The sequence below is a fragment of the Ambystoma mexicanum genome, chromosome 1q, assembly GCF_040938575.1.
Source record: "Ambystoma mexicanum isolate Mex_15411 chromosome 1q, UKY_AmexF1_1, whole genome shotgun sequence".
Taxonomy (NCBI): Eukaryota; Metazoa; Chordata; class Amphibia; order Caudata; family Ambystomatidae; genus Ambystoma; species Ambystoma mexicanum.
Window position 1 is genome coordinate 591049364 of NC_090922.1, and position 16933 is coordinate 591066296.

General features: G+C 47.0%; 1 protein-coding gene across 4 annotated transcripts in view; it reads left to right on the forward strand.

The window, feature by feature from the left end:
• RABGAP1L (RAB GTPase activating protein 1 like) overlaps positions 1–16933 on the forward strand; it is a 3056406-nt gene that overhangs the window by 2930639 nt on the left and 108834 nt on the right. For all 4 annotated transcript variants that reach the window (XM_069641102.1, XM_069641106.1, XM_069641103.1 and 1 more), the window contains one exon: positions 893–985. In XM_069641102.1, the coding sequence (XP_069497203.1) occupies positions 893–985 (93 nt within the window). The remainder of the gene's footprint in view (positions 1–892; positions 986–16933) is intronic.

The following is a 16933-nucleotide window of genomic DNA, read 5'->3' on the forward strand; positions in this document are numbered from 1 at the left end:
GCCCCGGGGTAGCTCTTAAGATATTCGGAATCAGTCTGCACCTGGTGCCCTTTCATAAAATGAGTAATCCGAGGTGGTAAGATTGAATTCATCAGAAAGAATATTACTAAAGCTAAGTAATTTGTTCTTTTAGTACATGTAGGGTTTGGCTTCTCCGAACAAGAATAATAAATAAGCTTGGCCAATGAATAACTTGCATTATTTTCATGTAAAAAGAAAAAAAACAGTAATAAGTGACTTAGAAAAAACACGCAGCCTAAAAGTCACATGGAAGCCCAACTTCTTGACAGACCCTCATGTAAGCGCCGGTGGAACATCAACTACCACCCATTGAATCTAATATAGTCCCCGACATACTCTTATGTTCCTTTTTTCTCCCTACTGATCTGTCAACCATGCAAGTAATACTTCACTGGTTTCTGTAAATGTAGCCTGGTCCCTTATCCACATTTGGCTGGCCTCTCCTCATTGATTTCCAGTCTTATTGGTACAGGGTCAAACAAGACTGGTCAAACAACTCTGACCACCATGTATTATGTATTAGGTCTGTATCAGTGGGGTAGTGGCGCCTAAAGCCATTTGGAGCTATGAAAACGGAAGTAAAAACATGTACTTTTATAGAATGCAAAAAATATCCTGGCGTTTAAGTTGTCAAAAGGCGCTGCATATTAGACTGTTAGTTAAGAGAACTTGTATGTGGGTGGATTTTCATTTTCTTGTGTAAATGAACTCCTGTGACCAGCAGGTTCGACGTGAATATATATCTTTGCCTTAACCCACCAAGTTATCTAACTACCTGTAAATCCACAAGAGGGCTGAGGCGCATGGATACTTCTTTGAGTCAGTTGACTTGAACTAAAGCTGTGTTTTATCATTCCATTTTGTCCTTCAGGTGCCAACTAAAAGGCTAAAGAAGTATGAAAAGGAGTACCTGGCCATGCGGGAGAGCCAACTGCAGCAAGAGGATCCCATTGACCGATACAAGGTATGACCAGTGCACCATTCCCATTAATGATTCTCATCAACACTATGCACACAGTGCGTATATGCACTGGTATAATGGATGTTCCATAACACAGAGGTCTGAATTCAGGCATTGCGGAGCTACATGTACTCAGGACACCAAACTGGCAGTGTTGCTCATTCAACTTCCATTCTATTAGCAACATGTTGGCATCTTATTAATCTCAGCAGCACTATAACACATGACAGGATGATCCAAAAGACAGCATTTTGCAAAACAGCCAGATCTAGAATGTAGCAGTCCTTACGACCTATTTTGTACACCCAGATCATGCTGAAAATGTTTAGAATTGTTCAGTCTAATCGGTTATGTACTACCTCTGCTGTGCCATATCTTTTTTTCCAATGTCTACTTGGTGGCCAATGACTGCAGGTTCTCCCAGAGAGGTCTCATGGACAAGGGTCATAAGTTTGTGGTAATGATGTGGTCATGCTCAGAAAATGGGTAGGGGATGAGACAGAGTGTTCCTCTAGAACTTCAGACTATGGTAAACTGTTGAAGGTGGAGCAAGCCACACACATCTGTAGGAATTCGTTTTGCAAAATTGAAAAAATGGCACTCCTCAGGCATCCACAGTCCCACAGGTCTTGCTGCACAAACCATTTTGGAATACATCAGTGGGTCAATGAGTTCCTAGGCAGAGTTATTTCTCATTGAGGTAAAAAAACGGACGATCACGCTTTGAGGCCCTTGCTTCAGCTATAAACCAGAATCAAAGCGCACATACTGTGTGCCGTTAGATAACTTGAAGAATGCAGGCTTTTTTAAGTCACCAAAGCAACCCCTTTAACCCATTCCACCTGCAGGTAAGCCTTTTCTGGCAGAAGTACCATGAATTTGAACCAGGCAAGTACACGGTACAAGAACCCCAAGACTGCAAGGGTTTTCACATTATGTTGTAAACCAGAGTGTATCATTTTCACAGAGCAAAGCAAGATACAGGCAAGCAGGGTGTCTCATTCTCACAGAGCGGAACACACAGAACGTTAGCATCTCACACAGAATAAATACAGAGATCACCAGACTTTCTCATTTTCCATTCTCCTTTACATTTTATATTCCCCCTTTACCCCTCTCCCGGTTCCCCTAAGTGGGTATCAGCAGTCCTCTTCTGGCATAACTACTATGAAAGCAATGAACAAGATGACGTAACACTAAACCAGACACACACAGAAGTAGCACATCTCATTTCCAGATCTGACTCGGATCCCTACCACCTTCTGGCAGTACCCAAAACTGCTTCCAAAAGGTGGTGCTAAGGGCTTGTTCAGTGAATGTGCACCTCCCCTCTTCATTATCCCCCTTTCAATCCTCTCATGCATTCCATAACTACCACCCCAGTTGCTTATTTTCTTTGACTGATACGATTCTCTATCCTTTCCTATTTTATTTATTTATTTAGTTGTTTAAAGTGCAGACTGAGCTCGGGAGCAGCATACAGAGTGTGGGTAGCCTGCATTTGGGCTGGCATTTTTTAACAGTAGTGTAGTACTGTGAGGTCTGTTGGTCGGTATGTGCATCCATTGCAATTAGTACTTAGTAAGTTGTTGTTGCAATAGCCGTGTTTTGAGAGATTTGCTAAATTGGAGAATTGTGTGGGGCATTCCGAGCGGACACTGGGATCAAGTTTCAGAGGGTGCATGCATGACAAGAGAAGGATTGTTTGTAGTTCCTCTTTTTGCAGACGAGCTGTGATTGAAGCTGGTTGGTCGATTTGCTTTGCAAGGAGCATGTGCCACCAAATATGTGGAGCTTAGCCGCCAGGTACTCTGATGTGCTACATGTGACAGCTTTGTAGATTATTATTGTTTATAACGCGCTTCATACCAGAGATTGGTTTCTAAGCGCCGGATCAGGATTCAAACCTGCGTTGGGCTGCGTTGGCTTGCCCCTGAGCTATCCCCCCCTGCCCATGCAGTCTTGAACAGTATCCTGGCTTGCAGTGGAAGTCAATGTAGTAAGTTTAGGATGGGGGTAATTCCGTCAAATTTCCATGCTCCCATAGTAAGACGTGCTACAGTGTGGTGGACTGCTTTTAGGGGAGCCAAGTGAGCAGCTGGGAGCCCTGCCAGGAGAGTATTTCCCCCATCGATGCACAAGACCACAAGTGGCTGCACTACTGTCTGGAAGTCCTGCGGCACGATGAAGGGTTTGATTTTTTTTGAAGGGTAGAGATTCTAAGCCAGGCTATTTGGGTCTTCTTGGCTATGTGTTTCTTGAAGGGAAGGCTGCTGTCAATGGTGAAGCCTGAGGATTAGCTGAGTCTGAGAGTTGTGGATCGAATATTTCTAGGCACCTATCCTATGGTTTTAACACTTTCTTTTTGTTTCTGCTGGGGGATATTCCACCCTGTGCATTGCTCTATTTTTTTCTTCCTGGACTGCCATTCATTTTCTTCCACTGTCTCCTTTTAGCATTTGTTATCTCATGGCTTTAAGTTGAAGTCATGTTTGGTCTGCAGTCACGTCTCTCCAGTTCCGGAACTTTAGTTGTTTTCACTGTTTAGGAAATTACCTACCCCCTGGAGTTGTATCCCCCTTTGCATTGGTTTTGCACCTAGATCCCTTTGACACAGGCTGAATAAGAGATGCCTGAAGGTCAATTATACTGTCCAAAACCGAATTAAAGTGAGCATGGCACCGTCTGTATGTAGACCAATGGATTATGTAGTGTTAGTAATAAATACAATCAAACTGTTAATGCTCCAGCCTAACCCTGACCATTAACTTCGCCAACATCAGGTGTCCACTCTTTCATATAGAATTTACGTATCTGTAACAAAATAATAAACATCTTCTTTAGAAACATCACATATAGTATATGAAATGACGCACAACAAAACCATTCTCAACATATGGGATGTACGAAGGAGCTGTGACATGAATTTCCTAAGTGCACATAAAAGAAAGGACTTAAAGCCCTGAAATAAACACTCCATCCAGCAGCTTCAGCATGCATTTATCAACCCCAAGCATGTGCATCCAAAACAGTGCAACGACCTTCTAGGGGTGTCACGGTATTAGTTTTATGACGGTACAATAACCTTCTTGCCAAATGACGGTATATCATGGTTATCGCGGTATAGCAGGTGGAGTAAACTAATCTTAACAAATATTTTCTAAAAGATCATAAATTGTCAGATTATTCATCACAAACAAAACCAGGCACCCAGGGCGAGAATTGGGCTTTTCAACATACTTTCCACTGAAATGCCACCCCTTGCTTCCACAAACACAAACACACGTGGGGAGAGGAGGAGGGGGGGAGCCCTGCTGCGACTGGCAAAGCAAACTGAATAACTTTTCTTAAGTGGTCATTTAGGCTTTTAGCTCCCCCACTGGCTACTGGTGAAGATGAACATGTTGCCATCTTGATAACCTGCATGCCACAGATCAATGGAGTCTGATGGTAGTATACGCTTCTGCGCATGCACACGCACTCTCTTTACGTTACAGCCTTTAGTTTACTTCCGGGCCAAAAGGTGTTCAGTAATCACGGACATGTTACCCTTTGGTATGGCAGCAGGGAATACCCACAGAGATTAGTAAATTTCGCGGTGTGACTTATTATATGTAAATTCAATGATAGAACCAGGGAAATCCCCCATTGTCATATGTTTAGAAAACATTATCCATTATAAATATATAAACCCCAAAGCCACCAGTCCCGGCAGGATAGCTCAGCGGCAACGTGCGCACCTTGGAAGCAAGACGACACGAAGCAACACAGGTTCGATCCCCGGGTTCGCACTTAGAAACCTCTGGGTGTTTAAGCGCGTTATAAATATGCAAATAAGACAAAAACAATTACGCAACTAAATAAACAAAAACAATTTAACATCGCCGTGATGCCCGTGGGCTGTGTGAGCGCTTTAAAAAAAAATGTAAATAAAAAAAAAGCAAACCCTTTTCCTTCTTGGCACTGTATTATTCTTCCTATTGCTAACATATTGATTTTGTGTCAGGCACATGTGGTTTATGGAATGGCATTAAAAACTGCTCAAACTGAAACTACTTGGCAGACGGCACATCCAACAGTTCAAGACCAAGACACTGCAGCACTTGCTTACTGCAGCCTTCCCAAATCAGATTGAAAAGCACACTTAGCGGTATGAACGGTATACCGGTATAAACAATGTGACGGTTATTATAGTTCAGTTCATTGGTTCACGGTATCTTTAACGGTATACCGTAATACCGTTACATCCCTACGACCTTCATTGGGACACTATCCAAAGGGAATGGTGTTAATACAACTTTATCTGAGGTCAGTGACGGTGTAGCTTGAGGTCATTCTTTCCATCAGACTGATTGCTAGACGTTTTTGGAGATATGTTTGTTAATCAGGCTCATCATGAAAAAATCATATATTTATGGCATCTTCCTCCCCCCCCCAAATGCCTGACCCGTTCCCCATTGTAGTCCTTCATCAAATGGTTTTGTGGGTTCCTTAATAGTCTAGTTCAATTTATTTACTACACTAACTACTGATTTGTGTAAATACGGACAGTCCCTTACACAATGTTACATTGCCTATGAGCCTGATACTATTTGTCACTTTTCAGGCGGCCCTACTTTTGTTTATACAATTGTGTTGTCCTTCTAGAGACAGACATCTTTGTCAATCATCACTGCAAACGTTGACACTATTAAGTAAGGTCCAGTATTGGTTATAATACTACAGCCATCAAGCTTATAGTAGCAAAGTGCCTTCTCCTCTGGCTCCGGGATTTCCCAGCCACGTAAACCCTCTGCCATGCCATTGCTCCCAATAGCTCCACCTCGGTCCAAATACCTCAGTTCTAGGACCTGTCATGGAGGGCCAAGTGGGATGTATAAATGTCCAAACTCCAGTAGTGTATTTTAAAGTTCTTTATTTTCATGACAACACAAGATCCACTGAAAAGTTCACATCTGGAAAGTATTTGGAGTGTCCAAACAACACCATGGACGCTTGTCACAAGAGTGTTTACCTCTCCTTGTCGTCTAGCTAGGTGCATGTTTCCCCTGGACTCATAACGTGGGGTCTCTACCATAAAAGGTTGCTGCAAGTCTGCACCCACTTGCATTCCCTGATGTGTCTCCAGGACACACATCCCAGCCACCTCTGCCATATCATAAGATAGTTGTATCTTCTCAATAGTTTGGAGTTGGAGCCAGGACTCCCCACTAGCCCTTCCCACTGCCCAGGTCTCTATTACAGCTTTCAATCTGCACCCCTGGTCATATTACTTCCTTGCACATTGTCCCTAGACGATGGGAGGGTTGTGCCATGGTACTTCAAAGAAGAGAGGCAATTTTTACCAATTGTGGCATACCATTTGAATCCTTTTGTATAATGGAGACTCCAGGGTGTGTGTATGGGTTGCCTCCACTTGGAACATTTAAGGGCCCTTCAACTAAGACTTGGGCAAAACACAGGTTCACACACAGAATGGTGGTCTAAAAGCTTTTCTCATTTTCTTGTTTATCACTATGATGAACAAGAAGCCAGGGGAGCAAGGATTGGGGGGCATAACTAAATAAGTACATTATATACAGGAGTGCATGGCAGTGTGACACTGCCACTTCGGGTCCACTCGAAGAGTATAGTTGTCTGGTGCTGTATTCTCTCATCACTTTCCATTGACCCACCAGTCGAACTACTGGTGCCACACAGAGTGATGGGTCTGTCTGGTGGAGATTCTGGGGCCTCAGTTTGGGGGTCCAGGAGAGGGACCGATGCATGAGAGGGTTTTGCAAAGCCACACACTCCCTGTCAGTCAACCACACCCTCATCAACTCTCCCCTTCTCAGAAACTCTTCCTGTCCGTAAGCTCAGAATGTTCCTTTTGAAACAGTGTTGGTGGTGGGGGCCCTGGCTTGGGCTTTTCCTATTGCAGTGAACCATTTTCAAACTGTGCTACCTTTTACATTTTTCAACTTCTCAGTGTCTGTTATTTTTTCCTTCTTTTTCTCATAACGTCACCAATAATCCCACCATATGTTTAAATTACATAATTTGATACCAACATGCCAATATTGTATGCCTGCACAGAGGTGGCTCTCCCGCTGCAGGGGTTGCCTGCAGGCTCAGTCGAGATATTTGGTGATCACTTGTTTATATGGTGTTTACATCTCCTTCTTCAATGCTCGCTGCTCTGAGCTCCTTGCCTTGTTCTTGTGTGACTTCTTGTCTCTGCCCCCTGCATGGGGCAAACCTGGACTCTGCGTTCCTTCCTACTTGAACAACTGAAGGAAGTGAGGTCGGAAACAGCCTATCCTGTGGTGCCCCATCTCCTACTACTACTACCAACTCTTCATCACCTCGTTAACATTTTAATGCTTCTCATTCTTTAACACGTCCTCCAGTTCTTCACCACCCCCTCTAAATGTTACCACCTCCTCCAACTCTGCACCATCTGCTCCCTATTTCTTCTCCCCTCTTGCTTCCCCCAGCAAGCACCTTCAACAACTCACACACATTGAGTGGGAGTCTGGATTTATATGACACCACTTGGGCAGACCTTCGCTTCAGTATTTGCCCATGTGTAGTAAGCCCCATGCTGAGTTATGATTAGGCCATAGTTCAGTTGGATTCATAGGAGACTTGCCTAAGGCTATATGAATGCCTGCCTCTAACATGGATTTAAAACTGGTCTGAACCCTTGGCTATTCTCGCCTTCACTGTTTGTCAGCGCTGTGTGTGATGAGATGGGGATACCCTCTATGAGCGAGGCGACTGGTCCACTGTAGAAAGCATCCCTCCTGCCCAAGGAAACAGCAGCACTGCCTCTGGTGGGCTTGACAGCCCCCAGAAGACAGTGCCTGTTTGGCAGGGAGACTCTGCGGTCAACGCGTGTGAGTCTCAGTTTACTATCATGAGTCGCATTCCGTGATGATGGTTTTGTATCTGTGGAACATTCGCAGGCCGAGCCTGTGTGTCCAATAATGTTTCTTCCTGTCTGTACCAAGAAGCAGGAAGATATGTAAAAAACCTCAGTGGTGACCTCTGGAAAATGAGACCTATTGCCCTTAAAGGTGAAGGTTTCAATTCCTATGCTGAAGCCCCAGGTCGTGCTAGGGATTTGGAATGACCCTCCATGAGAACTACTGCTATAGTCTAAGTACTGTGAGTAGTGTTCTTAGAACTGAGCTATCTTGAGGGACTGCGGTCCAAGGGAGGTCTTGAGCCCACAATTGGTCTGGTTTTAGATAATGTGACTAGCCCCTGCCATGTGGCTGGGACTGCAGGGAAGTGTCCTGGTAATCCTCCCCATTTCTGACAGATCAACCACTAGCTGAGCGAGGAACTCGGCCCCCTGGCCCACTCTCTTGACGGTCAATAGAGCTAGACAGGAGACTTCATCACTGACTTTAACCATCCCTGGACCAGGCACAGTTCTTTAAAAAAATCCTCTGGTTATTTAACTGGCTTCTGACTGAGTCCCTCACAGCTGTCAATGTCTAAGCTGAATCAATTTTGCCATTCCTGGTACTATGGTAGCTCCTTGTCTGGACTCTTAACATGGATCCCCATAGTTTTCCTGTACCTCCTATGTTGATGCCTGGTATTTGTGAAATCGACCAGGTTACGGATCCCTCAAAAGGACTTCCTTAATTTCACATGTCAGGCATGGACCACCAGAAGAAAGGATATCAAGGATCATTTAGTTCCAGAGCTGCCATTTAAAGTGTTTTCCTTCACATTGTCCACCGCCTCCACTTCATGTCAGGACAGGAAGAGAAAGGAGGATTAAGAAAGGATTAAAATGGTCCACAGAACACTTTTGAACTCCAGTATTGAATGCTCCCTCAACCTTACCCGTACAGGCCATTCATTGTATCGCGCCTCGGCTGCTGAAAGAATCAAGGCGCGGTCTCATTTCTAAGGCCATATATATCTACTATTTGCTTTATGAAGGAGATTTTAGAAAGTATATTGTCTGGATGCTTGCCTCTTGCCCACTTTCATATTGTTTTTATACATCCCTGACTATCCTACCTTGAAAGATACTAGACTCGGCGTGCAAATCTCCAGGGTCTCCTCCTTTGATAGCTGCTTCACCTATTTTTGTGCCACAGGTGCAACTTCTGAGGCTAATTAATCCTGTCTCCTTTGCTTGCCTTTCAGGCCCCTCTAGATCACACGTGTTAAAAGTTTAAATGTTGAATGTTAAAGGTATTTGTACCGCGCACTGTCACCATCGGAATTTGTCCCCAGGCGCTCAGGCGGATCTGTAAACGATAAAGGTGGGATGTGTTAGTAAGGTGAAGAAGGGAGTAGGATAGTGAGAGGAGTGGTGTTCTGTTGGCAGCATCAACTCGGTATACACCGGGTGCTGAGCTTTGGTGCGGGTATCGGATCGGAGTCAGTCCGCGTGTGCTGCTGTTCCTGCTTGTGTGTTGTTGCAGTGTTGTGAAGTGTGTGCGGCTTGTTGTGCGAGATATGGTTGTGTGAGTTTTTGAGTGAGATAAGTATGCAGAGTTTGAGCTTATATTGGTTAGTGGGTTACCTGACCTTTATCATGCTAACATTCACAGCTCTGTCCGAGTGCGGCACCTGTCGGCCTCCACATTCCCATCCAGACGCGGCGCAGGCCAACGCCCAGGGCTCCATCCAGGCGTGGTCATGCCAACACTCACACCCCCACCCAGATGCGGCGCAGGTCAGTGTCCAGAGACCCGTCCAGTTGTGGGCATGCTAACATCCACAACTCCATCCGAGTGCCACACAGGCCGCCATTCATAACTCTAGGTGTGGCACATGTTAGCATTCATGTTTCTTCTAGGTGCGGGCATGTTATCCTTCAATCGATCCTATCCAGATGCGACACAGGCCAACGTCTATCTAGATGCGTCTGCCCGTCTGGGTATGTTCGTCCGGTACGTACCAGTGGGAGAGTCAATTGGGCTTTCGTGTGGGTCTAGGTATGTGGTCAGTCTCTGCAGCCTTCCTTTGTGGCTATTTTCCATGATGTCGTATGCTCTGTCGAGTGGTTGGTTCTTTGGTTTGAGTGTTTGTCCAATTTGAGGGTGGTCGAGGTTGGAGTTATTTCCATCATTGTTTGATGTCTGGGCATTCTAGTGCGTCTCCGTTGTGGTTATGCCTTGAAGAGCCATGATTTGCAGAGTTTCCTGAATGCTAGGTGGTTTGTTGTATTCCGTATAGTCTTAGGTAGGTCATTCCAGGTATTGGGTGCCTGGTGAGAGAAAGACGATCCTCTGAGTCTTTTTTTGTTGTAGTGTTTTGGTTCCAGGCATATGTCGCTGCTTGATCTCAGTGTTCTTGTCGGTCGGTGTAGGTGTAGTTTGTCGCTTAGGAATTCTGCGCCTTGTTTGTGTATTGCTCTGTGTGTGATGGACATGGCCTTGAACTTTATTCGCTGTTTCAGTGGTAGCCAGTGTAGTATTTTTAGCGCGGGTGTGATGTGTTCTCTTCTGGGTAGCTTGAGGAGGAGTCTGGCTGCTGTATTTTGTATGCGTTGTAGTTTTTTTTTAGAAGTCGTTCGGGTATGCCCAGGTATAGGCTATTGGCATAGTCCACTCTGGACATGATCAGAGCGATGATGGAAAGTGTTTTGTTGGCGAATGACAGGAGCGGTAGGATCCTTTTTGCTGCTCGTAGGAGGAAGAAACATTTCATGATTACCGAGTTTACTTGTGGCTCCAGAGTAAGGTTGTTATCCATGAGGATCCCTAGGTTTTTTACAGTTGATGATGGTTCTGGTGTGCTGCCGAGCTCTCTTGGCCAGGGGATGTAGTTGATGTCTCCTCCCTTTTTTGAAACAATCATTATCTCTGTTTTGCCTGGGTTGATTTTGAGATGGTTGAGGTTCATCTAGTTGAATATGTCACAAAGGCAGTTCTCTAGTGTGGTGCTTTCTTCTCGGGTGTCTTGTATGTTGAAGATTATTTGAGTATCGTCGGCGTAGTTGTACCATGTGAGACCGTGTTTTTTGATGAGTTTGATTAGTAGGTACATGTAGATGTTGAATAGAAGCGCGGAGAAGGATGATCCTCGTGGTACTCCGCACGTGGAGACTTTGGGTTTGGATTTACAAGGTTTCATCCATATTGTTTCTGTTCTGTTTGAAGAAGGATTTGATCCATAGTAGGGCAGTGTCTGTTATCCCTAGTCCTTCTAATCTCTTTATGAGGATGGCGCGGTTGACAGTGTCGAAGGCTGCAGGCAGATCAAGGAGAATCAAGGCGGTGCTGTTGTCTGAGTCTGTGTTTGTTTTTAGGTCGTCCCATATTGAGAGGAGAGCCGATTCTGTTCCTCACATAGGTCTGAAGCCAATTTGTGCCTGGTCTAGTAGGCAGTGCTCTTTTATGAATTCTTGGGTTATTTGGTAGACGTACGTTTCTAGTAGTTTGGCTATGTAGGGTATGTTGGAGATGGGTCTGTAGTTAGATAAGTCTTCTACGTTTCATGTTGTGTCTTTGAGTAGTGGTTTGATGTAAGCCGATTTGAAGGCCTGCGGTACTTTACCTGTTGAAATTGAGAGGTTGAGGAGGTTCCTGTGGTATTCCATGGGGGTTCCTTGTTTGAGAATTGTTTTGTATATGTCCGCAGGACAAGGGTCTTCTGGAGAGCCTGATTTGTTGCTTTGATTTACCAGTTTGACGAAAGCCTCAACTGATATTTCTGGGAAGTTTCGTAGCTTGTTTGCGTGTTCCTCGTCTGCGTTGGTGGGGTTTGAGCTGTGAACGCTTGGTCTGTTTTGTATTGTGTGATGGATGGAGGTTATTTTGTTTTTGAAGTGGTCTCCGAGGTCCTCGCAATGTTTCGTCGATGGAATTGGCGTGTTGTTGTAGGCCGGTGGGTTTATTTCGTTTATGATTTTGAATAGTTCTTTTTGAGCGTTTGGTGCTCTGAAGATTCGGTTGTCGTAGTATTTCCTCTTTGCTTTTTGTATTTCTTTTTTATATGTGTGGATCTGTTGTAGGTATTTCAATTTGTTTGCGGTGTTGTTATTGTTTCTCCATTCAGATTCTAGTTTTCGGTTTTTCCTTTTCATGGCGTTGAGTTGTGGGGTGAACCATTTTGCTGTAGTTTTCTTGTGTGATGGGGTGAAGGGCTTTTCTTTGGCGATGTCGTCAAGGGTTGTTGCGATCCAGGTATGAAGTAGGGCAACTTTCTTGTCTAGGTCTGCTTCTTCCATGGTTGATGCTTGTGGTTTGCTGAGTTCTAGGAGCTCGGTTAGATTGGAGTTTTTTATGGTTCTCCAATTTCTTGGTGATGAGATCCTTGTTGGCGAAGATTGCGTCAAGTGTGTGCCCTGCTGAGTGGGTTGCTCCCTTGACTAGTTGTTGTAAGTTCATGACTGCTAGTTGGGCGGTTAAGGATTTTTGTGTGGTTGTGGTTTCTTCGTCGAACCAGATGTTGAAATCTCCGAGGATGATCAGGTGATTGTAGTTGATGGCTAGGGTAGTGATTGCTTCCGTAAAATCGTCTACAAAAGTCGCATCGTAGGTTGGCGGTCAGTATATCAGTACGAATTTCAGGTTGGTTTTGAGGTTTACTGAAAGTCGTAGTATTAAGGATTCGCATTTATCGATGTTTAGTGGATCTTCCATTTTGATGGCCAGTTGTTCCTTGTGGATGATTGCTAGCCACCCCCCCCTCTTTTGGATTTTCTGTTTGTTTGGATGCATTTGAAGTCTTCAGACAGGCAGTTGTTGAGGGTGATCTTGTAGTTGTCGTCTAGCCACGTTTCGGTTACAAATAGGATGTCGATACCTCCTTCTGACAGGAGGTCGTATATTTCCGTTGAGTGTTTGGACATTGACCTTGCGTTTATTAGATTACAGTGGATTCTGTGGGTGAGGTTTTTTTTTTTGGGTTATTTGTTCGGGTTTGTAATTGTCTGTTTGTGGAGTTTCCGCATTGATGTCGGTAGGATGAAGAACGGCGACAGCTGCTTCTTCATTGAAGTGGTCTAGTAAGTTGATAACAGGGCTGATTAGTCTTGGTGTTTCTGCTGTGATGCTACTCGGATGAAGATCAGTGGTGGTTCCTTCATTGGGTCTGGTTGTTCGGTCGGGGGTGGCGTTGCTGGTTGTTGGTACTTCGCCGTATTGTGCGGGATGTAGTGGAAGTCGATGTTGCCCCTCTGTTCTTGTAATGTAAGGGGTAATGGGGTCGGAGCCCTCCCACTCTTGATGAGCGCCCCCCTCTTTTTCCTGCCTGTATCAGGAAATTGTTTGCATGTTTCGAGGTTTCTGTGTTGGTGTGTCGGTGTACCGTGGTTGTTGCGAGGTAAGGTGTGAGGTATAAGGATTTTTCTCTTGTGGATTTTATTTCGGTTCTGGCTCTTTTAGGCGTGTTTTCTTCCAATGGGGCTGTTTCTTGTGGGTTCTGTCGGTGTTGAGTGATCGTGTCTCTTGTTGCATGCCCTTGTTCTCTTTCTCGGCGTCCTTTTCTGCTATGGGCCATTTTCCAGTTTAGGTGCAGGCGTGGTATGGTAATTGGTCCTTTGTGCTGTGCGTTCGCAGTGACCTCGGTTTTCCTTCTCTGGGTACGCTGGGGTGTTCTCTGGCTCAGTGTTTACTGTCGGAGGGTAGGGTATGTTTCCTAAGGGCGCACTGTTGGTGGGGGATTCCAGGATTGTTAGAGTATTGAACTAAGAGCAGTTAGATTATTTGAGAGATCTGTATATTGGGTGGGGGGTCCTATCGGTGCAATCTAAACATCGCACAGTGCTGTTCGGAGACCAGGCCCCTGCTAAGTTTGAGAGATCTGCACAGTGGGAGAGACGCCCACCAGCGCAATCTAAGCGCCACCCAGTGCAGTTTGGAGACAGAGCCCCTGTTAAACTTGAGAGACCCGCGCAGTGGGGGAGAGGCCTGTCAGTGCAATCTAAACATCCTACACTGCAGTTTGGGGAGAGAGCCCCTGCTACATTTGAGAGACCTGTATAGTGGGAGAGAGGCCTATCAGTGCAACTTAGACATCATACAATGCAATTAGGAGGCAGAACTCCTGCTAAGTTTGAGAGACCTGTATAGTGGGAGATAGGTCTATCAGTGCAGCTTAGACATCATACAATGCAATTAGGGGGCAGAACTCCAGCTAAGTTTGAGAGACCTGTATAGTGGGAGAGAGGCCTATCGGTGCAACCTAGACATCATACAATGCAATTAGGAGACCGAACCCCTGCTAAGTTTGAGAGACCTGTATAGTGCGAGAGAGGCCTATCAGTGCAGCTTAGACATCATACAATGCAAATAGGAGACAGAACCCCTGCTAAGTTTGAGGGACCTGTATAGTGGAAGAGAGGCCAATCAGTGCAACTTAGACATCATACAATGCAATTAGGGGGCAGAACTCCTGCTAAGTTTGAGAGACCTGTATAGTGGGATAGAGGCCTATCAGTGCAGCCTAGACATCATACAATACAATTAGGAGGCAGAACTCCTGCTAAGTTTGAGGGACCTGTATAGTGGGAGAGATGTCTATCAGTGCAACCTAGACATCATACAATGTATTTAGGAGGCAGAACTCCTGCTAAGTTTGAGAGACCTGTATAGTGGGAGAGAGGCCTATCAGTGCAGTGTGGGGTCACACAATGCAATTTGGATGCAGAGGCCCTGCTAATAATGCTGTTTGCGGCAGTTGGCGGTGATTACATTGATCAACATTGGTTTTGCCTAGTGGTCCGGTATCTGGGGTAGAGTTGTGCCTCTCCCCAACCCAAGCCACCCTACCTTGCGGGTCCTTGTAGTTGCTGGTTGACGGCTGGCCACTGGCTTCCCCTGCTGACACTTCCCGGAGCCGTTTCTGTTGGAGCCGCCCTTGGCCTCGGGGCCCTTAGCCGAGGGCTGCACGGGCAGAGGGCTGCCCTGGGAGGACCAGTGATAAAGGTCGAGGGGCCTATCAGAGCGGGGGTAGGCGGGAGGGAGGAGGATCCGGAAGAGGTTTTAGAGGTGGGGAAGGATGGCAGCCGGGGAGGCAGAGGGCTTGGGGGGGGGGTATAACCTCTTGGGTGGCAAATAGGAGCAGGTGCAGGGAGCGGGTCGCTAGACCAATGCTGCCTCGGCCACACAGCCAATCAGGGGTGGTGGGCGGGATGGGAGGCGGGAGGGAGAGGAGGAGACCAGGAAGCGTGGGCTGGGAAGCTCGGGGGCACACGGGGGCCTGGGGGCACTTTGGTGTCAGAAAAACACCAGGAAAGGGTCACGCAAGGCGGACTAACTCACTTGCTCCTAGGATGGCAAATAGGAGCAGGTGCAGGGAGCGGGTCGCTAGACCAACGCTGCCTCGGCCACACAGCCAATCAGGGGTGATGGACGGGATGGGAGGCGGGAGGGAGAAGAGAAGACCAGGAAGCGGGGGCTGGGCAGCTCGGGGGCACACGGGGGCCAGGGGGCACTTTGGTGTCGGAAATACACCAGGAAAGGGTCGCGCACGGCGGACTAACTCACCTGCTCCTAGGATGGCAAATAGAAGTCTAGACAAGGATTCCTCTGGGAGGTTTGGGTATTCTTGCTTTTCACTTTTTCTAATTCTTTAAGGCTGCATTTGTATAAACTTCTTCTCCTACAGCCTGGTATTGGATTTGAATCTTAAAATCCTTAATGAGAACGTATTCTTAATGGCTAGTGAAACAAGCGAAGAGTCTCTCCTGTCTGGGCCTATGGAAACTCTTATCATTAAAAAAAGCCTACCTACAGCTCAATCCCAACCTCCCTAAACATCCCTCTCTCCCACGAATCCATTCTGACGCACAGAAGAAGGTATTCTCGCCCATGAAATCCCTTGCCCAACTTGCAAGATTCTATGCCCACATGGTTGAGTGGATACACCCAAGTTACGTTGGAGTAGTTTTCGCCTTTTCCCAGATCTTGTTGTGGGGAGTCTGGTCTCCCTGGCTTGGGTTCCACAAGGGTTGTATTTCTTATATAAATGTTCTGTGGTTGGAGACCGCCAGGGGGCGCGGAGCATCCTGGTCGCGTAAGACCAGCGCTCCTCCACCACCGCAGGGCCTAGTGTTTTGGCCCAGTCCCCGGCCGGGAGTTTGGAGTGGCGCTGGCGAGGACACGAGCCCTGTGGGAGCAGCCCAGAGAGTCGAGAGCTCCCTGAAAACCAACACGGCCTGGACTTGGATCGGAGCCCCGGTCGCAGTGCGACAGAGAGGACACCCCCCGGGGGCAGCACGACCTACAGAGCCCCCGGCCACCGAGAGACCCGCCGCGGAGCTTGAAGCCGCGAGACTCCATCACCGCAGCCCAGGACCGGAGCTCTGGGGGCTCCCCCCCCCTCCCCAAAGCCTCGGGAGGAGGGTGCCGGAGCACGTCCCCCGCTGTGTGCGGGTGATGCACAGGCGCGGGGGGGTGGACCAGCGCGAGCCCCCACCACTAAGAGCCACTCCAGAGCGGGGTCCCAGAGTCTCCAGGCGGATCCTTGGGAGACCTCCACCGGCGGCACTTCAAGAGCTTCCCAATCCGCCTCCTGAACACAGAGGCCCACACGGAACTGAGCTAACGGTGAAGCAGCCCAAGCCCAGCGGATGGGCCCTGCGGGCGCAACTGACGTGTGGCGGGTCCCGGTGGCGGCCGGAAGAAGGTGAGGAGTGCACGGGGGAGAGCTGTGCTGTGAGGCCCAATTGGTGGGGGGTTGGCCCCACCTCCCCCCTCCCTGGAGCCCTCCGGGCTCGGATCAGAGTAATCTGCTCCGTAAAGTCAATCTGGCCTCACCCCGTGAAAGACTGTGGGCCTCTCTGGGACTTTGCAGCGGTGACACACCTATTATTGTATAGTGGTGGACGGGATGTGAGTTGGGTGATATCGTGTGGGGTAATCAAAGTTTTGTTGGTGGCGGCTAAACAGGTGTTGAGGGTCTGGAAGACACGGAAGAAGCCGATGGTGGAGGACTGGATTTTAGATGTTAGAATTTTATCCAGACTTGAGATAACGATGTATTGTA